Source organism: Saccoglossus kowalevskii, chromosome 6 (assembly GCF_978046115.1).
Source record: "Saccoglossus kowalevskii chromosome 6, keSacKowa6.1, whole genome shotgun sequence".
NCBI lineage: Eukaryota > Metazoa > Hemichordata > Enteropneusta > Harrimaniidae > Saccoglossus > Saccoglossus kowalevskii.
The window spans coordinates 36,606,855-36,633,181 of record NC_140646.1 but is presented as its reverse complement, the minus strand read 5'-3'; the positions used below and the strand labels follow the sequence as shown (position 1 = coordinate 36,633,181).

The 26,327-nt window shown below is 34.9% G+C and overlaps 2 protein-coding genes across 2 annotated transcripts; both read right to left on the bottom strand.

Annotated features, from left to right (window-relative positions):
• Positions 1-3,550: 3,550 nt before the first annotated feature.
• Positions 3,551-5,148, bottom strand: LOC146742752 (uncharacterized). Its single transcript, XM_085500480.1, has 3 exons — positions 5,013-5,148; positions 4,029-4,295; positions 3,551-3,900 (listed from the first exon to the last, which is right to left on the bottom strand). Exons 2-3 carry the CDS (start codon positions 4,108-4,110, stop codon positions 3,572-3,574), a joined length of 411 nt encoding a protein of 136 aa, XP_085356606.1. The 5' UTR covers positions 4,111-4,295; positions 5,013-5,148; the 3' UTR covers positions 3,551-3,571.
• A 14,194-nt stretch (positions 5,149-19,342) lies between these two features.
• Positions 19,343-21,906, bottom strand: LOC146742751 (uncharacterized). Its single transcript, XM_085500870.1, has 4 exons — positions 21,785-21,906; positions 21,013-21,166; positions 20,540-20,675; positions 19,343-19,742 (listed from the first exon to the last, which is right to left on the bottom strand). Exons 1-4 carry the CDS (start codon positions 21,859-21,861, stop codon positions 19,594-19,596), a joined length of 516 nt encoding a protein of 171 aa, XP_085356996.1. The 5' UTR covers positions 21,862-21,906; the 3' UTR covers positions 19,343-19,593.
• Between the last annotated feature and the right edge of the window lie 4,421 nt (positions 21,907-26,327).

Below are 26,327 nucleotides of genomic sequence, written 5' to 3'. Positions count from 1 at the left end.
GATAGTAGTCATTCTATTTGAACCTCTCCATGTTAAGTATGATATGGTTGAAATATATGATAATATCCAGTCCTGGCATTCAGAAAATATCAATCAGCTTGAAGGGAACATAGATGGCACCTTGACATGTGCAAGCAATCCATTCACAGTACTCATTTGAAGAATCTTGCTTCATCAGCTTTGGTACCAGAAAATGCAAAAGCCGATCTTCTTCACATTGAAGGGAAAGTTGAAAAAGGTTTTGAAGATTTCATTCATGATAGATTACTGAAAACATATTCGAACTTCATGAGATAACAAAAGCCTGAGTCGGCGACAATTCACATTTCCGCTCACATTCTCATTCTATATTCCCACAGATAAGGCCAGTTTGATATATGGTGTTGAGGAAGCCAGGAGAAATCACTTCAGTTAATTTATTGATTTTCGAAATCCAATCAAAATGAAGCTCACCATATCTCTCAAAGATCTTCTACAGTGTATGGGAACACAATCTATAAAGAAGATCCTTCATATGAGGAAGCTGAACACATCTTGTTTGGTCACCTGACACAGATGTAAGGGTAAATAGACGTCATTGATATTAGGCCAAAAAAACTTATGTTGCCCTCAAGTCGGAAAATTGAAAAATTGGGTCGGTCGGTCGGATTTTTTTTTCAGAGAAATACAGATCAACCCGAGGTTAAAAGTCGCCACTTATCCCCATGGGGACCTGGTTAATGTTTAGAGAAAACACTTTTTTACTGCTTAAAATAGGGAGTTTTTAATTGGGTCTATTAAAAAAATAAATAAATAAAACGCGACCCGATATTTCATATTTTTCGGTCGATCGCTGAGGGCAACAAAACAATTTTTGTTTGGCCTTACCCTGCATGTATCATTTTCTGTGGTTAACTGTATGTTTTGACATATTTGTACAATTTGAAACAATATGTACGTTATGTGCATACATGATATACAAATAGTAAAACCCGGAACTTACGACATGCTTTGTATTATGTACAGGATATTGAGTTTTTGACATTGATCTTAACTTAAACTCAGTGATAGTTACTTTGTGTAGATGATGTATTATTTTGGTTTATATATTTGATCAATAAATAGTGGTTTAATGTGAAAGTAATAAGTAAATGTCACAGATACTATAACACTATAGCTAATTTACTGATTATATTTGATTTCATTGTCACATTTGACATGCACATCTCATTTAAAGTATCATAAATAGAATCAGAATCATTAAATGCCTTTTAAAATGACACAGAGATCATAAAAATAGGTTACTTATTAGTGAAGTTATGTAAGTGCCTGTCCAACAAGGCGACACCGAAATGGCGCCCTCTGCGGGGGTCAGCACTCTACAACACATTATTCGAAATTTTGGTAAAGAACAAATCCACACGACGTATACGGCGCTGTGCATATTTCGATATTTAGAAACATCGAGAAGGGTTATGCGCACGCCACATTGGGTCGTATCTGGGAGCTCTCAAATAGGACCTCACGAATACGACCTACTTTACATATTACCCATATTGCATTATACAAAATGGCTGGTAGGTTAGTTGTTAGTTTTTTTCGGTTTCTTCGCAGTGTGTACTCGATGTTTTGCGTTTACCAGTAATCGTACGTTTTCCTGACGCAGTATTTGAACCAATATCGCCTCGCGAGATAGCGATTCAGTTTGCATGTTTATTCATGTTTATGAACGTAGGATTTATTGACATTTATTGGAATATTTATTGGCATCGGACTCGTTGCGTTGACCCGAATCTTCGACAGCTTGTTAAACCACAGTCCCTCTATCACCGGTCTAGAAACGGCCGCTGTCCTATTGTCCTATTGCGCGTAGCGGGTAAATAAACCATTGACACCTATACGTAATCCGCAGTTGACGCAACTTGTCAGGGGTCATCTTCAAGTTGACCCGCATATCATTACCATTAATGATTTACCCGACATGCTTTGCGAAAAAAAATTGTGCGGTTGCGCAGAAGTTTTCAGAACCAGAATCAAAACATTGGAAGTCGATTTTTGAGCAGCATGTCGTGGAAGTACGGAAATGATTTTGTTGGCTTCGAGGACGAAGATATCGAATGGGATTTTGTGATGGGACAGGAAGACTTTTTCCCCTCTAATGCTGCCGATGTTCCAGACGATATGAAAGTACATGTACGCGAATCTGCTAAACGGAGAAATTTCGTCTACGTCTGCCCGACTTGCGACAAGCAGTACAAAAGTTTAAGTGGCTTCAAGGGGCACATGAAAAATGTTCATGATACAAACGTCAAAGGTATGTCCGTTACTATTGCTGTATGATCGAGGGGAATTAGTAAATGTTTGGTCTAAATGTTGTTCGAATTTTTTTTCATATTTTTAGCACAGTTGCATCAGGCAGCTGGTTGCATCTCCAACGATTATTAGTTGTCTGAGATTGCATGTACTTCCGTTTCACGGCGCTCCTGTGACAATATCTTGGGCAAGGAGGAGGCAATAAATTTGAGTACAATAATTATACGAAAAAGAGCCTATTGCTTTTTATTTGGGTCGGCAGACTCGCCGTGTATGAATCAAACTGGGCAGACACGATAACATGAAGTCGACATCACTACCAACTTGTCGCCTCTTGTGAAAGTGTGAATGAGTATTGTTGACCGAAAATCCTCACGATGTCTTGACGAATATGAAAATATGAATGATTTATTATGAATATATTTATTTATAAGTTTTAGTTTCTATCTATGGTAATCTGTATACTTCATGGTTATATTACATTGTTTTCAGTTCCTGAACACTAGCAAACTGGCAATATACAATCTGTGAAAAGAAGGTCCAGTGAAGAACACAGCAGATCAGGTAGACATTTTTTTTATTACAGGTTTAATCTCCATAGAGCCACGTTATAATTTTTTTTAAGATAGGCTCAAAGAATTTTTTTGTGGGCCTGATTATTTTTTTTAGATAAGCTTAATAAATATTTTTTTCAACTCAAATGTACTGAATATGAATTATTACTAGCCATCTAGTATCCATGAAGGAAGAGCATTGTAATATCCTAAAATAAAAATATAGTAATTTAAAAAATGCAATTACCATGTGCAATAATTAAGTTTTTCCGTTTCAGGTTTTACCAGACCCAGCAGTGTATAACAAATTGTTGTTGCAAAGGCCTTACACCACAAGATGGTTTGGCATGCTTTTTTTAATATGTGGGTAGACAGAAAAACCACAGATGACATAATTAATGTATTTATGGATTTTCGGCCCAGTGACACAGATATAGATGAACTGTTCAGAACATGCATTTTTAACTTTGCAGTGTTGGCAAGAACCCGAAGGGACACCATGGACTACCAGTCTGAAACAGTTGAAGCAGCAAGCACAAGTGAACTAAGTATTGAGGAAGAGCAGGCACTCAGATATTTTGCTGATTACATTCCCTACAACTTAAAGAAAATGGCAATGAAAGCACAAAAGCAAAATTAATTAAAATTTGTATTTATTTATAACTTATTTACATCTAACAATAAATACAAAAAACAGCAATATATTAGTATATCTTGTTTTTTTACTATTTTACATTGTTTTCAAAAACAGAAATACTAACACTTCTGTTTGGAAAGAGAAGAGGAGGAGTATCATCTACTATATGCTGTAAGGGCCTTCTCTTGTGTCTCCCTGTATTGCCTGTGATGCACTGCATGTGATAAGATTTTTGAAGTCTGATGACATTCTCTTGATACCCAAAAGCCATAACTGTTGGGTGGTTATTTGCTCCTCCTCCTCTGTGCCGATGCTTACTGAAGTGGGCTTGTAGTGGGTCTTGACGGAACCTCTCACTCAATATAAAATCCACTCCATGGTTTAGTAGGTATTTAGATACTTCTACAAAAGAATGCACTGGGAAAAACAAAACAAAAATAACTCGTAAGATAAATTTTAAATTACTAGCATATTACCAATTTCTGGAAAACTTTACAGTGAATAACAATTTCACATAAAATAAAAATAAGTGCGACTCAACTCACCAGTCATTTTCAATTCATCAACCGTTTGTTTACTAAGACACATAGCATTTCCAGCACTTTGAGAATATAATAACTTCCACATTTAATTCTTACATGTTGCATTGTAGCATCATTAGCAATGGTAACATGCGATTGTGAAAAGTCATCACATTCACTGGACTTTTTTTTCAAATTGCTTGTAGTAACTCTTGGGCCTCCGAAAACTGTTCTTCTTACGAGGCATGGTTGTTAAGAGCTTGTATGGCTTCAACAGCTGCACGTTCTCGTCTGACAATATAAAAATAAAATAAAAATGTAAACAAAGATATTTCACCGAATATAACGAAACAGCAGATACCCAAATATACCTTAACCCCACAACTCATTTGTTAATCTTCATAACAACCAGTATTGGGTATTATTATCTACACCGGATTTGTATTATTCTCAAAAAAGGAACCGAAACGAGAAACTCTCGTTGATGTATTTACGCACAGTTCGGTATCTAAAATGGCGTCGAGTTGAACCACGAGTTTCGAAAAACACACACAGAAAATCTATTTTTCGGGACACAAAAAAAATGTTGGCAGCACAGAACATCTTTTACCGTGAATGGCACCTTCAACAGCACATAAAATAGTGAATTTAGTGATCATAACGTAAGAATATCTGATTTAAAAAACACGACCCATTATCGCAACAATCGACTATTCTCAGGATGTTTGGTCGTATGTGAATAACCAAGATCACACAGTTTTCAAGAATTCGACAAAAAATAATACGATATAAACACTCCCACTCGAAGCAAATACACTTCCACCCGCCAAAACGATGCGAGTTGAAGATTTTGCTAGCATATCAAGCGAGAAAAGGGAACCGAAAAACTACCGACATGTTTTGAGCGATGAACTTTTTGACAAAATGGAGGTCAGAAAATCGAGGTCAAATTTTCAAGATCGAAAAAACTACGAAATATTCGAAATGAAAGAATGGATAATAACTCACCTGTTAACTAATGGTATTTCGCTTCGGTAATAACAAAAAGTTGTTAAATATATGAAATTTTACAGCTAAGAGCAAGGAATAAAATACGGAGCCCTCGATCATACGTTGTCCAAAATGGAAAGCGACGCTATACTGTCACGTGACTATGCGACGCCAACAACCGCTACACGCACTCACTGGATGTTTATTGCTAATCTCCCCTAAGACAATAGGCGTTTCGAGACCGGTGATAGAGGGACTGTGAACGGAAGAATAACAAATAGATTTCCATACTCTTCAGGAGTAAAACAGAGCTGTAACTTAAGCCCAACATTATTTAATCGTTTTTATTTTATAAATGCTCTCCAGACATTTTTGCTATGAACACTTGTGACCCTCCAACCAGTCGGAGCCCAGGAACTTTGATCAACTGTACGCAATCCCTATGAGCGGGGGGGGGGGGGGGGTTATCGGCTGGTATCTAGTTTAAGAAATAAGGGATGAAGGCTCCAGCCAGCTCATATTTTTTAAACTCGAAAAAACAGTCAAACGGAATGAAAAAATAAAATCTAAAAAAAAATACCAGCTTGAAGAATATTGGTTGCTGTTTAAAATTTCAAATTTGATCATAGTTCCTGTGCTCCAACACGGGGGGGGGGGCTCCTTTTACCAAAACCACCACCCCATACCACTCCTAGCCCAATTTAATTGCGTATGTCCCTTCTAAGGACACCTATAGTTATCTAGAGGGGGTATAGGGAAGAAGGCTTATTACTGAAACAAACGTACACTAGTACAAGTTCGTACTAAAACAAACACTCAATTCTGTCTCAAACCTCAAAATAAGCATAGCTATGGGTGTGAAGTATGGGGAGAGGAAGTCACTAAAAATAGCGATATTATTGAAACTGTTAACTATTCTTTCTTCTGATTACTCCTGAGGGTTAAAAAGAATGCTACTAAGCTTGCAATCTTAGGGGAATTGGGAAGATACCCTCTTGCCATAAAAATTATCACACAAATAATTAAATTCTGGCTCAGATCAAAACTTCCATAGACGCCCAAGTTAATAAAAAGCACCTTTGATGAGGTCAATACAGTAAAAACTAGGTGGACAAGAAATGTCGACAAAATAATCAGTGACAACAATCTTGATAAGGCAATAAAACAACAAATAAAAAAAAAGAAACCACACCAAACCAAGACTATCTCTGCTTTACTGAAAGAAAATTATAAAATAAAATGGAAAGAAGCTCTATTTGATGACAACAGAGCAAATGGTGGAACAAACAAATTGGAAAATTATAGAACATTCAAAACACAGTTTAAAATGGAAAAATATTTAATAACAATGAGTAATATTATTAAACTGAGACACTCCCTATGCCAGTTCAGAATCTCTGATCACAAACTTCATATTGAAACTGGCAGGCATTGCAGAACTCCAAGGAATGAAAGGGTCTGTAAACACTGTGCTAAAAAGCAGATTGAAGATGAGATACATTTCCTTATGGACTGCAGTCTGTACAATACACACAGAATTGAATTATTCAAGTACTGTAAGGAAATTATACAAAATTTTAGGAAGTTAAATGAACTAGAAAAATTCAATGCAATCATGAAATATTGTTCAGGAATAAGAACTGCACAATGCAAATGAGATGTGAGCAGCTCCACCAAAATTAAAAATATTCTTTCCACCATAATTATGACTAATGTGATTTTAATGTGATTTTGTTACCTCTTAATAATATTAGCCAGTGTATTGTATTGTACCGTATAAGTTTATTATGATCTTTTGCGTGTTTGTAATATTATTTAGCTTTATTTAGCATTCTGTGTAGTTGATTAACATTACTGTATCTTAGTGTAGTTTATTTTATTTTATCTTATCTATTTTTATTGTTATATGACCATAGAACAACTCACTGTAGTTCGTTTTAGTGTTGAATAAATAAATTATTTGACAAATTAATTTATTTTTTAATTCAGCTAATCCTTGTTTGAGGTAGTGATGTCTGGGGGCATTGAAGCATGTACTGTTCCAATGTACTATTTAACATCTAGTATGTTAGCTTGTAGCATTTAACTGGTACAATTGTATAAAACCAGTTTAATTCCTCTCCAGGAATTTGCCATGTTTCAATAAATGTAAGGTTATCCTGATATTACTTGTTCTAGACCTGAGTGTTTTTGGGTAAATTTTTTTTCTAAGATTGGGGAACACAGCATTAAAGAACTGGGTAATATTCTTTCCACATTAGACGTAAACAAATTTCACTGGCTAACTCAGGTGACTGTGTATTATTGTTGTCGTTAAAACAATACTTCATACCTTTGTAATTTTTAAACATTATTATCTTGGTATAGTAGTGGTTTATACCCCGGTATAAGGAGCAGTATAAATTTGATATCTTAGAACATAACATGTTTCTGTTTTAGCATGTTTGGTCTTGTATTGCTTCAGTGATCAAAACATTCAATCCCATTCCTATACACAAGACAGAACCTATATTTCAAAACTGTGATTGGAATAAACATCTTTCATGATGTTGAATAGTTCCTTAAAATAAAAGGAAGACAGTGATTGGTGTGCTTACTACAGGCTAATTACTGCAATGTATTTTACAACAACTTTCTTTTGGTAACCATCAGGTGCTACAATTTTTTTCTCAATAATGATCAATGTATGTTTCTAATTTGTGTTTATTGAAAATCAAATTATTTTACTAATAGATGTCATCTCTATTACTTATAATAAATAAAATGTGGCTAATGATTTTTATCAAATTTACCGCTGCATGTACATAAATCAGATTAAATTATTACCAGTAGCTGATTTGGATGGCTGATAGACAGTATGAACCTAATAAAATGGTCCATGATTTAACAGTAGAATGTATAGTTACCTTTCTCAAACAAGTGAATTTTTAATCTAATGAATATTTCTATTTAGTATCCACTGGAATTCAAACCAGTGAATGTTTTTTAAATACACAGTGCCCTCTATGGGTTGCTTGGAGAAAGATACAAAATAATGTGAACTACCCCCGGTAATTGAAATTGAAGATTGCATAGCAATTGTTAGTTTTATAGAAGTTCAAGAAAGATTAATGTCTGATAATTGTAAATGTAGTTCCACCTTGTTCAAATTCTACCATTTAAAATCATGAAGTGAAGAATATCATTTTTCAGGCATGCCTTAATATATTGTGTGCACCATAGTTTTGGAATCAGCTGTCCTGAAAATTCATTTATTTAATATTTTAATCATTCATATTGTGAAAGGTGCAGCATTTGAATATTGCATAATATTGCATATATAAATACAATACTGTATCTTATTGTTCACATTTGTCCAGCCATCCCTTTGTGCTAGGCAGCATTATTCAATTTTTGAGACTAATTGAATCCCACATCCCAAATGCCTGGGTTGAGATTTCTCATGGAAGGAATATTGTTTTGAAATAGAAAAGTGATTGTGTTTACAAATCATTAACATACCATTGTAGCTATATAAGGGGATTATTAGGTTTGGGCCAATTGATATTTAAGGTAGAGATGCAGTTTACCAGACAGGTATTTTAATTAGTTAATTAGGCAACCAAGATGACCTCCCTTGTCCACATAACTATATATTTTTAGAAAGCCTATTGTATGAATTTTAAAATTTTGTAAGTATTTTTTTATGGACATTGTAGTTTGAAATATGCACAAAAATGTTTTTTTTTGGTCAAAAGTGATTTAAAACAAATTAGCTTCTAAACCATGTCTCTGTTTCCTGTCAAAATTGGTTTACGGGTACATCTGTTTACTATGAAGAAAGTTTCGTCTTGAAAACTGTCTACCTGGGCAGCAGCTCAAATTTCACTAATTCAAGTTTATGCATAAATTAACACCCAGGCTAGTTGTCTGTACGATTGTTGTAACACTGTTCAACCAAAAACAATGCCCCTACGGCGTTTTGAAGATAAACACATTGTCAATCATTTGTGAAAATTTCAAAACAAAAGGTCAAAGCGTAAAGTTTATAAGAGATAATTGCTAATTTGTATATTTTATAGTTAAGTAAAAATATATGCTGATTTACATTGCTATTGGATTTAACAGAGTTCCACTAAAAAATGCTCGGCACCATCTAAAAAAAAATGTTATATATATATATCTGTCAGATTTGTTAAATTCGTGTAAAAATATGGAAATTTAGATTTTAAGTGAATATTTTTGTCATTTTTGGTAAAAAATGTTATTTTCGACAACTAGTTCGAAACCATAAGTCCAAATGTTTTCATATTTCCAGCAATGATACGTTGGATGGTCAGATTTGTTAAACTGGTGTCAAAATAAGCAAATTTGGATTTTTAGTGAACATTTTTCTCATTTTTGGTAAAAAATGTTATTTTTGACAACTGGTTCAAAACTGTAAGCCCTATTCACAGAGAGCTTTCAACTAAATATAAAACATAATACAGCTTTAAAGTATACTTTGAATATGTAATAGCACAAGTGAGTTAAGTAACTGGTATTTTTGATGAAAAATGCGATGATTATTCTGCTTATATCAGGTCTCTTAAATTGCACACATAATAATTTGGACGGTCATTATAAATAGAACATTGATACAGTCATTAGAAACAACTTTTAGATCTTCTCAGCTTATTTCAGAAGCCACAACATATATGGCACAACAATTGATCTTGCATTCAGCAATGTCTTATGTAAAACTGGAGTACATTTGTAATTGACTCTTTTATACCTGATCATAAGATTATTACTGCACAGATTTATTGAACATTTGTTCTTGGGTGTAACAAAACAATTACATATATGTACAACATATCAGGAAAGATAACATTTCAAAAACATGACCACAATTTTCAAACAAAAACATTTTTTTTTTCTCGACCATTTCTCAGGTTTTTGCACATCCATGATTTCTTAAGTTTAGCCTCAATGATGTTTGTCCAATGAAATGCACTATCCTTATGAACACTATAAAAGTTCATAATTGCAACTGCAAGAAACTGCAACTGCAATGTTTTCTAAATGACTGACTATGAATATTACAACCACAATGCCACTTCACTGATTCTTGTTCCATGATAATGAAGACAGCGGACCTATTTCGACCGTCAGGTCGCTTGGTTTTCAGTAGATTAATGATTTATTTCACAGCACAAATCATCACTGTGTACATGGTATGCTATCAAATCACATATGTAATCTATAAACGACAACCATTACAAGTTCTGAATATTATGGTAACATCCATGTGAAATATAGGAATCTGAGTCTTTGATTTGCACAGAAGATCTGAAGTTTGTGGACTCCTAGTGATACGTCACTCAAAATAGGGAATACTATATAATAGCTTGTGTTGCGTGCTCGTTGAATTATGTTTCTTTATTATTTTACCTTTTGATCTTAAAAATTATATTATGTTGTTCCTGATAATAAAATCAACGAAGATCCCATAAATTTGCATGCACAAAGTTTCTTAAAAGTGGGAATAAATATAACCACAGTTTGGCAGTGCCATATTTACAATTAAATAATTGTATTTAATGTATTCATGGTCATTAAAGCGTTGCTGCGCATTCCCTGTAAACAAATGTGTATTTTACACGTATTGTGTATGTCATGAGTTCCATATTGATTAGGACAAGTAGTAGTTTGACCAATCATTTTCATAAACAGATTAAACAGCAAATACAGTGTTTATGTTAGCAACATATTTCTTAAGAACATTTCCCATCATTTCCAATGCTACTACCAGTACTGCAGAATTTACAGTTGATGGAAAATGTTACTGATATTAAAATATACAATCAATACAGTTTTTCTCTATTGGTGCATTAAAATTGTTGTTCTCTATTTCTTTTCTCTAATTTTTTTGGAGTATAAAGAAAACTGGTATTTTTTTTTTACAAAATTGACCATCACGTTAAATGTTTGCAGTTTTCCCCATAGACCACCATGTAAACTGAAAAAGGGTGTATAGTAATGAAACATTTTATTTAGCCATTTCTGAATACAGTCTTGAAAATGTATTGGTCACCCTTAATTTCTGTGCAAATGAATTTATTCACTGATTTCACCTCAAATTTGGTTGTTTTCCAGACTTTTACAAAATTGTTATATAGGCTTGTACATATGACTTACATATGAACATCCATTTGTGATACAGACTTATTTAACATGGACAAACAGTGGCAATTTTAGTGCTAAAAATACATCAAAATTCCCTGTTTTGGCCATTTCAGAAACAGATCTTGGTAATGCATAGACTGATTACATTCAAACTTGGTACAATGAAAACGAATGGGACCTTGATGCACGAGACATGCAGATATAATTAAAAATGGCTTACTGGTGGCCATTTTGTTTTACCAAATACAGTTCCAGGTCTCTATATTGGAAACACTGGAATGGTCAAGTTCAAACTTTATACAAACACCATACAACATGTGCTACTACTTGATTCAAGATTTAGTACTAAAAATGCATTAAACTTATTTAAATTGGCCTTTCTGAACTAATATTGAACCTTGATGCGCGTCCTTTCCTTTTGATTTAACAAATATAATTCTGGTTCCACATCTTGAAAGTACTTGGATAGTTAACCTGAAACTTTAAACATGCACACAACTCGGGATGCATATTTTTTATTCATATTTGTTTTTTATTTGTTTTTTTATTTTTAGAATAGTGTGTTTTCTTTTTTGTTTTTTTTTAAATTATAGTTTTTAAATTTCTTTTTGTAAGACCCTTTTTATTCTTCCCTGAGGATTTTATGCATCTAATAAATATTATTAAGATGACTGCAGAAGGCCCCTTCTTGGATGGATTTTGTTTTTTATGCAATGACTTAAACTTCATAACCAATGAGGACTGTATAACTTGTTAATAGTATTTTTGGGCAGGCAATACAGTAAAATTTGGGTTTTATCTATTTATAGCAGTTTAATTGTACCACAATAAGTCAAAGGTGACATTGTACACTCTTTGCCCAAAAACAATGTTTCTGGCCAAATTATTTTTTCAAAATTGATGCATTTCTTTACTACCATGGCCAACTACAAAAAAAAACATTTGACATGTAATCTTTGAGTGATGTGCATGGTGATCTGAAACATTATTTTGTTTTGTTGAGCTTAAACTATATATAAATCTTAAAAAACATGGCTAAGAAAACAGAAATTCTGTGGAACCACAGATAAATCATCCTTGTATATATCATGTGTGTTTGACATTCTGAGTGCATGCTTTTCTAGTTTGTATGTTACATTAGTATAGGAAAATGCAGAAAGTATTTGGTGTCCCTTGATGCCCTATTTTCACAGGTTCGTACAGAGTCCTGTCAGGAGCACTAGTGCATATAGAGATAGTCACACAGTGTTATAATGAAGACATTGCACACTAGACCTGATTAACCTATTTAACAAGTTTATAATTCCATAGTTTGTAATAAAATGTTGAGATGACGATGACATAAGTATCCACCACATTCCAGTATATTACTTACATGCACTGTAGGCAACTTTAATACAATTATGAGGGTATTAGTGACAACTGATTTTCATTGATGTCTGTTCAAATTTAAATAGCTAATTATTGCTACTGCAGAACTGACACTTGCCATATTAGTCATCTAGAAGGCAGCACATTTACAGTTTTCAATTTTTTTGGAAAATTATCTTTACCTACTTAAGATACTTGATGAAATTTGTGGTGCAAATTTTCACTGGCCCTTTAAATTAGTTGCTCATAATTGTGGATGTACAGTTATTTATATTTTGTGGACACAAATCTCAATTGTCAGTTTTGCGTCTAATATGTCACACAAATCATATGGACATTCAGAACCAAGTTTATTTAGTATGGAACAACACTGCAACCATTTACAATTATTATAAAACAAATTGTGTTTTATTAGAGAACCTATATAATATAACTGAGGATGCTGATAAAGAATGCCATATTTTTTCCTTTATATTCTTTAGAACAAGCTGTATGGAAACCAACATTACTGCACTGTATACTGGATATAATATAAATTAATGCTGGCTAACCTGGAATTATCAACATTGTGTAGATGTGGGTGCAACATCAGGACAGATATTTTGCCAGATTATTTCAGTTTATAATGAAAATATTTTTTTGATAATCATCTTATAAGCTATTTTCATTTGTTAACTTGAGTCTCGAGTCCAGGAAATAATTCCCTTTCCTCGATGGGTTAAATAAAGTGACACTGAAACATTACAATGAAAAGAAATTGTTTCAGATGATATTTAAATGTTTTTCATATTAAAAGTGCTGATAATACCATGAACTAACAAACATTCATTGTCAGCTGGCTACACATGAAACTCCATGCAATACATAACCCCCAAAATAGCTTACTGCGGAAGCACCCAACACTGTTCTGTACACTGTTCTAATACATTTGGAGTTATTGCTATATACCGGTACTGATAGAAAATTGCGTATTTCTAAAGATGCAATACAGTACAATTTATTAACTCATAACAACCTACTGAAGGAGGTTAAAGGTTACAACAACAACAAAAATTACAGAAAAAAAATTAATCAAATTACAATGGCTAATAGTTTAAAGACAACCAAAATCAGACTAAAAACAGAATAAAAGTTAGTAACGGAAATATATAATAAAGTAAAATAAAACACCAAAAAAAAACTATAAACTGAATATAAAAACAAAAACCCAATGAATAGGTGTAAAAAAAAAATAAAAGAAAAAGTGAATGACTAAGTACCAGGGGTAGGTGCTGCTGTCTAATAGCAAAGCTGTATTTCAGATATTGTGCCAGAGGAATTGCTAAGTTATTATTTGACATTATTTTTATGAATTTATTTTCAGGTGTGAGATTAGTAAAGTCAGGAATAATCTTTTCAGCTTTATTGTATAAAACGACCCTCTCTTTACTATATACTGGGCATATTATGAGGAAGTGATGTTCATCTTCAATATCATTTTTATTACACAATTTGCAGATTCTGTCGCTACTTTTGATTCTGTTTTGTCTTTCTTTTTCAATTTCTAAACTGTGATTGCTCAGTCTGAATTTAGTTAGGGTATTTTTCAGTTCTTTATTTTTTAGCTTAATTAAGTAGTTTTCCAAAATGAAGTTTGTTTTAAATTTTTTGTAAGTCCTCAGTTTGTTTTTTGTATTAGTATTTTGTCTGTTATCATCATTAATTGAGTTAATCCAATGCTTTATAAATACATTTTTTATTTTATCGTATATCCGTGACATTTGTGACGATTTTAGCTCATTATTGTCAATATCTGATAGTGTTGTATTTGTAGATTTAAATACAGTTATTATTATTATGCGTCTTATATCTACTTCAAACAAAAGTAGCCGCTATTCGTGATGAGAACTGGAAAACCAACTGTAACTTGGGTAGCTGGTAAACTGACCTAGCTGATGACAAACCACTATCAAAAAAACTTTCGACCCCCGTGTAGCCACGTACGGCCGTCAGCTATATGAACTGTACTCCGTCTACAAATGTTCATCTGCCGACACGTTATTGGACTTTCCCACCCACGATGACAACCAATAAATCATGTTTGTAACGTCTGGTCTGATTACACCCAGCAGCACAAGCTCTAAATCAGGGTCATATATTGCAGATTTGTATTTGAACAAATAATCGTGCATGGGCATCCTGTCTTCTAAGCTTTGTGAAAGCATAAGGTTTTGAAAGCATTGTGCATATTTACAACTTTCTCGCATTTCACACGTAATGCGCCATATACTGTAAAAGGATCAATTGTTCACCGGGTTTTAATTTGGCTTATTTCGCTGAATGAAAAATGCGCTAAATTAAAACCCAGTGAATATGTAAAATTTAGCATAGAATACATTATCTAAATGACAAAACCGTGAATTTAAAACCCACTTAATATACCTGAAATGGTAAATCAGCGAAATTTAAACCAAGTGAAAATTAGTCATTTTACAGTATGTGTATCGATGTCGCCATGCCAACGTTTCGTTTCGTCCCAGTTGTGATATTTATCTGTAAATGTCAGACCATTGGTCTGAGGTTCATCGCAGACTCTATTTGAAAGGCTGCGGTTGAGGTTTCATGTTGATCCGTCGAAAATGGCAGTTACTTATCACACAACAAAAACTTATTAGTTACGACAATATTTTCTTAACATTTTATGGAAACAATTCGTAGTGTGCATAAACCTTAAAGAAACATAATAGACAAAACAGTAAATTTTAATATTACTTGTTCGTGCTGTTTTGCAGCACTGCGAAGGAAAATGAAAGATTACAACAATTAGCGCATATGGCTGGAAGTTACATTTGCTCCGTTGTGTAGAAAGGTTTCAACATTTCATCAGATAATACAATTTATATCCAATCATCTAGAACAAACTTTTCTAGAGAACACACGCGCACAAAGATTTTGTGGTCTCGTATTGGGGGGGGGTCACAGTAATATAAACAAGGATACATTTTGCCGAGATATTCAAATCAGTCGCTATTATGATTTACAGAGGCGGCGGAACGAAATATCCCATGGAGGGGCGAGATCTGCTCATCACCCCTCGCTTACTAGGAGGACCCAGGGGCATACTCTTCCTTGAATTTTGAAATCTAGACCCTCTACAACCTAAGCTATTTCCTTCATTTTGAGGGGCAAATTGTGCTGACACAAAAGGTTTCAGCTTGATTTTCGAGTGGCGGCATATTTTACATGCCCCTGAAGTGGTTCTCGTTTTTAGAATATTAGAAATAAGTATCGGTCTTATTTCTGATCAAGATAGGTATGAATATCGGTAGTATTTTCCCAATTTGGTGTATTTATGGTTCCGTATATGAGCGAATATCTCCACCTCAGATTCCGGCCTCATATCCCTAGGTAACTGTTTTATTCGAAATAAACAGTGAGGACAGAAATGGTACTTTGGTATAAACATGGGTATAGATTTTGCCACTATCCAGTTATAAAATTGGCCACACTTTTGAGCACTCAGGGGCACTTCCCTACCCAGCTATGTATCAACTGCCACCCCCTCCCCCGCGTGCATGCCCGTGAATGTGGTTATGCAATAGAAAGTAATGTCTACACGTAGGTAGGGTTATTAAAATCGAGAAAACAAAATACGGGTATATTTTTTCCGACATATAAGATAAACGGAAAAGAGGTTACTAATCAATCTTCAAGTTTTACATTTTTGTAATTTCTTCTGTGAATCTCTCCGGCGAACCTACCAGCAAATCTCCGGTAAGGTATACTTAGTAGTACGTGACGTTCAGAATTCCCCCGCCCCTGAATAATCGCGAAGAACAGACTGGCGTGTTAACTGCATAAATATGTATAATTTCCTTCCTGAATACAGAACTTAGTTGATCTAATCGTTAAGGCGTATGATACATTTTGATGTGAGTTAATTTGTAATGAATAGTTCAGCCAAACACTGAATTATATCATGATGGTGGTATGATGAATTATATTTTTTTTCAAAATGATTTTTCTGGATTTCATAGAAGTATATTTTCATTTTTTGGCCGGCTAATGTTGGATGTGCAAACCTCATTCGGGAACATGTATATTCGGTGTTTAGAATAAAGATGGGCAAAATGCTAACAGGGCAATCGTTTTTATTGATGTGTTGAAATTACGCCAATAGGGTATGCTTTTGATGTTTTTGTTAATTGAATGTTTTTGTTGTTGTTGTTGTTGTTGTTGTTTTTAAAAAATTGTGTACGTATTTGAAATTTATTTAAAAAGCTGAAGAACCCTTGTATCATCAGAGGGTCTGTGCATCATCATAAGAATAGCGGATTTTGCAAGGAATAATGTTTACTTGCTCTCTTGACTGAACACTTAAAACCCAGAGTAAAGAATAAACTTTATAAAATAGTCGGATGGTTGAGATCATATACTAGTATCACATGGATATGTGTAGTATAGTCAGATGGTTGAGATGATATACTAGTATCACATGGATATGTGTAGTTGTAGTCGGATGGTTGAGGTGATCTACTAGTATCACATGGATATGTGTAGTTGTAGTCGGATGGTTGAGGTGATATACTGGTATCACATGGATATGTGTAGTATAGTCAGATGGTTGAGATGATATACTAGTATCACATGGATATGTGTAGTTGTAGTCGGATGGTTGGGTCATATACTAGTATCACATGGATATGTATAGTGTAGTCGGATGGTTGGGTCATATACTAGTATCACATGGATATGTATAGTGTAGTCGGATGGTTGGGTCATATACTAGTATCACATGGATATGTGTATTATATGTACATGTCGGATATTTTGTCTTTTACGCCTTGATGAGTCTGTCACAGGGTTCACAAAGAATCACGTGTAACTGCCCCTTAAAAGAAAAATAACATTGCATACTCCGAGGTTAGTATTAAAGCCAATCAGCGAATTTTGCAGGGGCTTATTGCCAGTAGTCCATATTCTCAAAACCGTGGCGAAATGAAACATTAAGCTCAGTGGTTAGTTTACGCATCTTTTAAATGTGTTTTGATTCACAGTGCATTCGGCAATCAACTGCAAGTCAGTTATGTGAATATGAATTGCATTCACTGGCAGCCGTACTAATGAACAAGTTGAAATCGCATTTAACGGTAGAAATATGATAATTCTTAAAACATCTACATTTCTATGAAAGGCCTCAGTACTCTATATTGTTTTATTTTGTATGTAGCTGTTGTTGTATTTTCTGATTTAGTAGTAAGTGCAATGTATATTTCATTAAATGAGTGAAACAAAGACGTGGAATTCATCACCTAAACTGAGTATAATAATTTTTCAAAATAGCAATAGAAAATAATATTTCTTTGGCATTACCCAATCTCATTTAATATACTTATTAGACAACAGAAAGACAGACACTATGCAGGGTTACATCCTTAAATGACGATTCATCGTGAATGGAAGGGGTTCCCTGCCAAGTTGAAGCTCCTTGTGTTGGAGAGGTATAGGTACATTCTGCGCTACGGAGTTCTCATTTCAAACTGTTTAACCCCTCTTTTCAGTGTAATGTAGAACTATGTCTTATTATGACAACACATCTTCATCAAAATGTCGAAATTTGAATATCCATTTTAGTACAATTTACCCAAAATGGAGACTGAGTTTTAAGACCTTTTCTAATATAAATAAGAAGTGGAGTTTAGAACACCTATTAAAACATACCATCTTACATATTTCGACATTGATTTTGCAAATAAAACATTCGCTTGAATGGTATCATCACACTGCTGTCATTTGAAATAATATTTGCACTCTGAGAGCATTTATAAAGCGTTATTAGTGTACTGGAAAATGCCATTCTCTGTAATAGCACGGACTGACAAAACGTGAAACCGTGAGTTCTATATAAGTTTGTTGAACGTAAATAATTCCATTACAGCATTAAAACATGAAATTTAGTGCTGATGGTCGATTCAAATAATGGGTCAAATATTTTTTTAGTCTATGAAGACGAATCATGTATATTTTATGTAATAGATTGAGAGTTTCCTGTCACCCAGATTATTTGGAAATCTGTTTTTCAAAGCTAAATTTAGACAGCACCGCAGTTCTATTCAACCCACACATTTATAATTATAAGCAAACGCTGTTTTATTTTAGAATTATCTTGCGAGCATCATTGTTTGTTGTCATCAGAGTACTTCGCTAGGACCTACAGGACTCTATAGTAAACGTGTCGCTCTCCATGACCAACTTCTACAAAGTACCGAAAAATCTAATTGTTGAAAACATCACTACCGGTAAGTTGAAGATTATGAACTGGAACTCGAAGGCCTCAAAACACATTCTGTGCCCAGGAATATAACGGCACACGGCGTTTGAATCAGTCACAGTACCGACCGTTACATCGCGAGTCATCGAATAGTAGCACCGCAAACCAAGGGTCATTCAATAACCAAACACTCCCTTGCTCCCTTGCTCTGTCCGACTGTGTGCGACCCGAGTCCACGTCGCGAGCTCAGTTTCTATTTACGAAATACCAAATATATTGATACTAATGGGCCCGGCAACGTTAAATTATAATGTGCCACAACGCCATTGAACAATCAATACGTCACTTCCTGAGTCCTATTCGTGAGGTCGTATCTGTGAGGTTCTATTCGTGAGGTATATAGCGTGCGCATACATCAATTGGAAACATCAGTGCACGACAAAATTTTTATACGCAGACAAGAAATGACTGAATACAAAATGAAAGCGTTGACTATATACCTTAAAATGTAAAACACTCTAACAACACCTAGGGAGACAACATTAACAGTGAAATGCACAATACGTCCTTAAACAAAACATTTAAAAAACAAATAATTTTATTTCAACGAGAAACATAATCAACCAAAGAACTTGTAGAATGTATTACGTATATCAACCCAATAGTGATGTGATCTACCTTAAAGTAATTATCATTTGTGTAAAGTGTAAAAACCCATGAATACAAAATAACAATATGTCAAACGTGATATCGTGTAGTATTACCTAGGGTTACCTAAGTACTTGCAATATGTCAGTTGTTGTCAGCCTATACCGTGTAAATTACCCGGGGTTATTTAAGAACTTGAAACATGTTAATTAAATCTTGTGGGACACCCGGTAGTTCCTGCACGGCCACAGTTCTCATACGTCGGATTGTTCTTGTGTATTCAACGTAAAACGACCAATTTGACGTCCTTGAACTGATGAACAGGGGAACTCCTGAGTAAAAATATAATAGATATAATCATATAAAACTCTAAGTACATAACAATTGTGCAGTGCTGAACTTACATATTCTAAATGGCGAAATATTTACATAACCGGTTTTTGATTCGCTTTTGGTTTACTTATTTTGATGTCACGGAAGCGCTTTTTTGCTCGGAGGAAACAACATATAGGTATATGCAATGTATGCAAATGTGGTTCATCGGAAAGATGTGTATAGTTACCAGGGTCCGATCAACACCAAAATAACTATGTCCCGAAATCGAGCACGATTGGTCACTATCGAAAGAAGCCGGCCACATCAATTGCCGACGTCTGTAACAATAGTACAAATATCGTCTATCGACCTATAGGCTTCTACACGATACCGTGCGGGATCGCATAGGCTATCTTAAGCAGTGAGATATGATTGAGCGCTCTTCGAAACAAGGCGCCCAATCAGCTTGGACGTACCAAATTGAAAAACAAAATTCCACTTCCTGTTTTTGTCGCTATGAAAACATCCTTCCCACACAAAACTACGTCGATTACCTGTACCTGATGAGGCTTGAGAGCACCAACACCGAAAACTTTCGCAATTTTATCATCACAAATATCACGATTCATGGGCGCCGCCATTTTGTTTAAAATGAAACGCCAAAGAGGGATTTGTAACACGCAAACTGATTGGACAATGATTAGCCGCAACTAACTACGGGGGGCGCTGTTAGAATACGCATATTTAATGGTCGTTCTGCCAAGGCTTGGCCGAATAAACTAAGACCTTGGCTAGCGAAGATGCAAATACTCACGTTCAGCTATTTCTTGTTCTACTAACGATAACACATAGTTGTCATCTGTGTATTTCATAGACTCGGGAACATTTGTAAATAGGTCTGATAGCCCGAACACTTGTAATGATAATGATTCAAGACGTGCTGTTATTGTCTATATAAATACAAGAATAATGGCTTGATGTAAGTAAAGACAATGCATGCTTAATTCCAATGCGATATATTCTGCAGTTATCTGGGCTCAATTTCATTCAGTTTTATAAATCTTAATCACATAATATATCTGCTACACGTTAATGATAAAAATACAAATACAGTCGCTTGTTGATGCAAATGTTGATGACCACCCCAGACGTGAACCAACGACTAGCCAACACGAACCAAATATTTTAATCTTGCAAACAGCTATATTGTCTGAAGTCAGCCCACTACAAATGTCTACATATAAACGTGATATAAATGATAAATGATTCCCAAATCAGACTTCGTACCTGGTTATATAAAACAGGCGCCGCCACATAAATACAGGACAGGTTGTTACGCTGTAAAAGTTGTTTAATTGATGCAGCTATGCCATCGGCAGCTTTTTCTAAAGATTCCACCTCAGGCTTACGGCCCTCTTTGCAATGTTCATTATTTGGACACCTGTTATTAAAATAATATGTAACATAGTATACAAACAATAACGATATTTAGATAATATACTCGATACAAAATAGCTGCCACGTAGTTTTAAAGACCGCTAAACAAGTGTTTATCTAATCAACACGCACAGGTTAGTTATTAAGGTTATTCTGACCAGTTTAGGACATATTTTTTTTTTTTGAATGATTCCAAATCTTTGTAATATTGTATCGATAATTGTAAATAAATAAAGCTATAAGTTGTCGATTTAGTACACTGCCATCATTCCAGACGAGTTGATTTGTTTGTTTTGGTAAGGAAAATATTAGAAGGCCGGGAGTAACTACGTGAAATAGCGAGCAGCATTCAAAATAATTACACTCTATCTCGCAAGCATTTAAATATTGTAGAGTGGAACCTGACTTAAATAGATTAAAACGTAAAAGCAAAACAGAAAATGTCCAGTATCTGGGAAAAATTGCCATGGATGTCAAAATTTAAATAGCAACCGATCTGGTGGTAGGAAATGTTTTTTAAAAAACAATACACCAACATAAATGTGTAGAAGATGATGATTGAAACTGGTCAACTGTAGCAGCAGACATTTTTGTTATGATCTGTATAAAATGGGTAATTCACCTTTCGCCACTCTTATTTCGCCAGTGCATCAATGCAAACATCCCATTACAAACAGTCGGTGTAAATCTCTCTGCCATTTTCCTTATATATGCCGCGCGCACGAGATATTTATCCACGATTTCATTTATTTCTTCGTTGCAAGGCAAAATGACGTCATCCGTTGGCAACAATGATATACAATGTTTTTGTTTCGATTTATAATAATCGTTTCTCATACTCTGTCCAATCGATTTCGGGACTACGTTGCCGTTTGCCGTTATAGTATCAATTTTATTCATCACATTTTTGGAACAGGACATTAGGTATGTCGCTTTCCAAGTAACCAATTGGTCATATAACTGAAACAACGGCTCTTTTGATTTAGCGCCAGCTGGTGGTGGCACAAAAACATCATCTCCACTAAGACTGCGCCCACACTGAGCCGTAAAGTTATCCACTGTTTTCACTGATAATATTCCTTCCAGTATCTCTAAATCGAATGTCGATGATATTTCTTTCCGTTTACTGCTTTTGTGCTGAAAGAAATGGCGCACGACGATTGACCTCTGTTGAAAAATCGCAAACTTTACAGCGATTCGCCACAGGTTATAGACCGTTGAAGGCCCGGATGGAACGATCCAGAGTGGCAGCAGGTAATACTCCCCACGCGATATTGGTCGTCTCCGAAGAAAACCACAGTGTTCAGAATTGTTTTTCACGCCATTTACGGTGTCAGGTGTGGCTGTTATACTTTCACTATCAACAGTAATGCCGTTCTGATGAAAGAAAAAAAAATATTGTTTTAAAGCGGGGGAGTTGTCACCTGCGAATGCTGCAGATGGCCATAGCGTTCATTGTTTACAAACAAGCGTCTACCCATGAGCTTTTGCGTTTTTAGCGCGTGTTGTTATCGTCGCTTGGGACTCAATTCCCGTGCGTGCGCAGTTGACGATAAGTATGACACTAGAATAAGCAAACATTGGTTTTGTGAATGGTTTTGAATTTACGGCTGTAACGGACATATTATGTAACATATGAGTATTCAACCCAATACAAGTGTGGATGAATAGGCTTTCAATCAACTGTTGTCGCATAAGAATGGAAATAAAATTAGTAATGGAATGAACAAATGATTTGTCTGTCATATAACGTGACTGAGTATATTTTTCTGAAATTTTGGTGCACAATATGTCATGCAAGCACCATTCACCGGTACACACACAAGGTTTGATGTTGTTGTGTACCAGTTTTGTTTTCACACTGGGAGTTTAAAGTTAGATCAAGTCAGAATGTCACTTATACATTAGATATTGCTATTTTTCAACAATTCATTCTTTGAAAAAATCAAGCCATTTTGACGTTTGACGAGACCTCATCTACCCAGACATTCGGAGTGATTAATTATAAATTTATCCAGGCTGATAGACAACAGATGCAGCTGAATTATAAAACAAAGTGAGAACTACATTATGCAGCATTATACAGACGTTAACAAATAGAAAATCATTTGTATGACCACTGAGGGCAGTGTAAATCCTGAAAAACTGTCTGATATTCTCGGGGGCGGACATCCGGGCATTTTCACCGCCTGGCAACCCGCTGCGGTGAAAAAAAGGCCCAAAACTCGCAGAAAACGGTACTTTGGGATAACTGTTGAGACTCCTCTGAACACTGTAACAAGATTAGCCCTACGTGTGTAACATATATAAATTTGGTTGTTCGGGATTACTTCAAAGTTGAGTTTGTGTTGTTTTCTCGAATTTTCACCGGCTCGACCGGCGTTCCACAGCAGCGCGCACAGAGCCCATAGAAATGCATGGTACAGTGGGGTGCGCGTCTTAGCAACGTGGAACGTCTGTGACGTAGCTCCGCCCCCAAGGATACAAATGTATGTATATTTATTTAAAGTTCCTTATACTTTCTTGCATATTTGATCACGTGTGAATTATCAAATGTAAACTGTTCACATAATATGAATTTGTATCTGACTGAATATGCATTGCGATAAAGGTGGTATGGTGTGGATGGGTTTTAAACAATAGATTTCGATTATGCTATATGGAACTCGAAATGAAATACAAAAGAATCATTAAACAGTTACGCAGAAATAAGATGTGAACATATCTTCTGATGATGACAAACCTCGCTCAACGTGACATGCTAGTGAGAGGCTTCTAAACAAATATTCTATACCAGCACTGTATGCACTATTCGAATATATCTACAGAGCAATGTAATTTTTTTTAAAAAAAGTAATGTAATTTGTGTTTCTCAGTTTCAGGCACAATGTGAGCATTGGATATCAATTATATTTCTACGTTTTATATAGTGTTCAACAACACTTTTTCACATATTACACGCCCATATTTTTTATTGTATTTTTTTTTTCAATCACACATAATGTATGATTATAACAATGTTAAAGCGCGGTGGTCGTCGCGCAGCGCGTGTTCGAATTTCATGTAAATAAACAATGTATTTTACACGCGTTGTATACGTCGCTATGAGTCCCATATCGAACAGGACGCGGTGTGACAACCACCGCCCTTTAAACATACCAAATTATGACAGGATATACCGGAAACATGGGTACGTACACTATATTTAGACTTAATACTTTTCCTTAAATTAAGTAAAATACTTATTCTATCAATACATACTATGCCATAGGTGCATAATACATAATATTATTGTGGCAAGGGTACGTAACATCCCAGGTTCTTTTCAATACACTGATAAAGTTTAAAACTTTAAATAATTTGCATTGTGAGTAATCGTGTAATTGGAAGAAAGCATACGGAAGAACACATTATCTCATCATGAATATGCAAATCACGCCATAATTATATTTAAAACAATACATATAATGTCGTTACCATAATGCAAATATACATACAGCAAATTTGAACTAGTTATCTCAAAAGTATAATAAACATGATATTTAACACAAAAGTAGTAAAATTATTAATTATTCGGTCATATGTGTGTTTCAATTTGCAGATTGTACTGTCACCTTTGTTCACAGTGCATTATTGTATTATACATGTATATAATACATTTGCCTCCATAAATCTATAAATAGTTTGCAAAAGTGTCGTACCTATTTTTTGGAAACATGTTTGTGCCAAACAACAGTTGAGTGTCACTGTTGTGAAAACTGACTCTTTGTATATACAAATATAGTAAATTTTGCCATGGAATCCATAATGAATTTCTATAATTGGTACTACGTGACAGGACATAACGACAATTCAATGCGCTATCCTGGTGTCAATCATGCCCGGTCGAACACAGGCACCTCAAATAAACTATTCACTCTGGTTTTTAAATTGGGTATAATAGTACGCCAAAAGAAGCATCTTTCAATAACAGATCGACACATATACAAAAGTTTTAGCACTGTCTACCTTATGAACTATTATACATAGATTTAAAAAAGCAAACAGATACAGTGACGATATTTATATTTTTAGAAAACGTTAAGTTTTCACTTAGTAAGAATTGTATTTTTTCGATGTTGCACTGCAACCAAGAAGTCGTTAATGTCACCATAGTGTACCGCATATGGCGTATTCGTCAGATGCACTATTTTAACCGTGTATGCATCGTATATGATTGGAAATAACATGTTGCTATTATATTAAATATGGTGTTTAATACGTTGCGGGTCGCACACACTAAAAGACTTACTGTCGGTATTTAATAAACCGACAGTCAGCGTGCAACACGTTCCAATTTGGTATCAGAAAACATTATATCTACACTCGTTTGTATGCGTCGCATGTGGTCTATTATGAACAGAGAAATTTGTGTTTACAAGCAATGCGTCCATAGACGTCGTATGGGACCCATATCGGAATCACGACGACAGTTGCGTTTTATGTGGATAAACAAAAATGTGGATAGTCTCCGGGTCACCTAGCCTTTGATCTCTTTCCATCGTACAATCGCGTAGATAAATACAACATCGTTTATTAAATAACGTCATTGAATAAACCAGCATCACCACATGCTACAGTGTATCATGTATTCGAATATACCTTGGCGATGAATGATGGTTGTAATTAACGTTGGCGGAGCGAGTTAATGAATCCCGATGTCAACGGTAATCCGACAATAAATCATCCCCACTGAAGTAAAATGCCGTAATTAATAATAATCACTTACCTGTACCCTCGGCAAGTTATTTATAGCTCCCAGACTTGTATTTAGTGACACGTAGGTCAACGCACACACAAGGAAGATGCACAGAACGATCACCTTTAATTGTTTAATCGAGAATTTATTCTGCCACATTCTAAATACGCGATAAACAACGCGTGGTTCAGAACTGCTGTATACAATCACCGGTATATCCCAATTATGTCGATAGTTTCGTCGTGGATGGTATAAAACTAGATAAAGTCATTCATAAAAAAACGTCAACGGTTAGCTCTTGTGGTCAGTCAATGTGCCAGGGCTTCATTATCTCCGATAACGCTTGTGAACCGGTCCGATTTGCTATGCAACTTCATCGAAGCGTGCATGGTAAACACGTGTTACTTTAACAAAATTAATAATATCG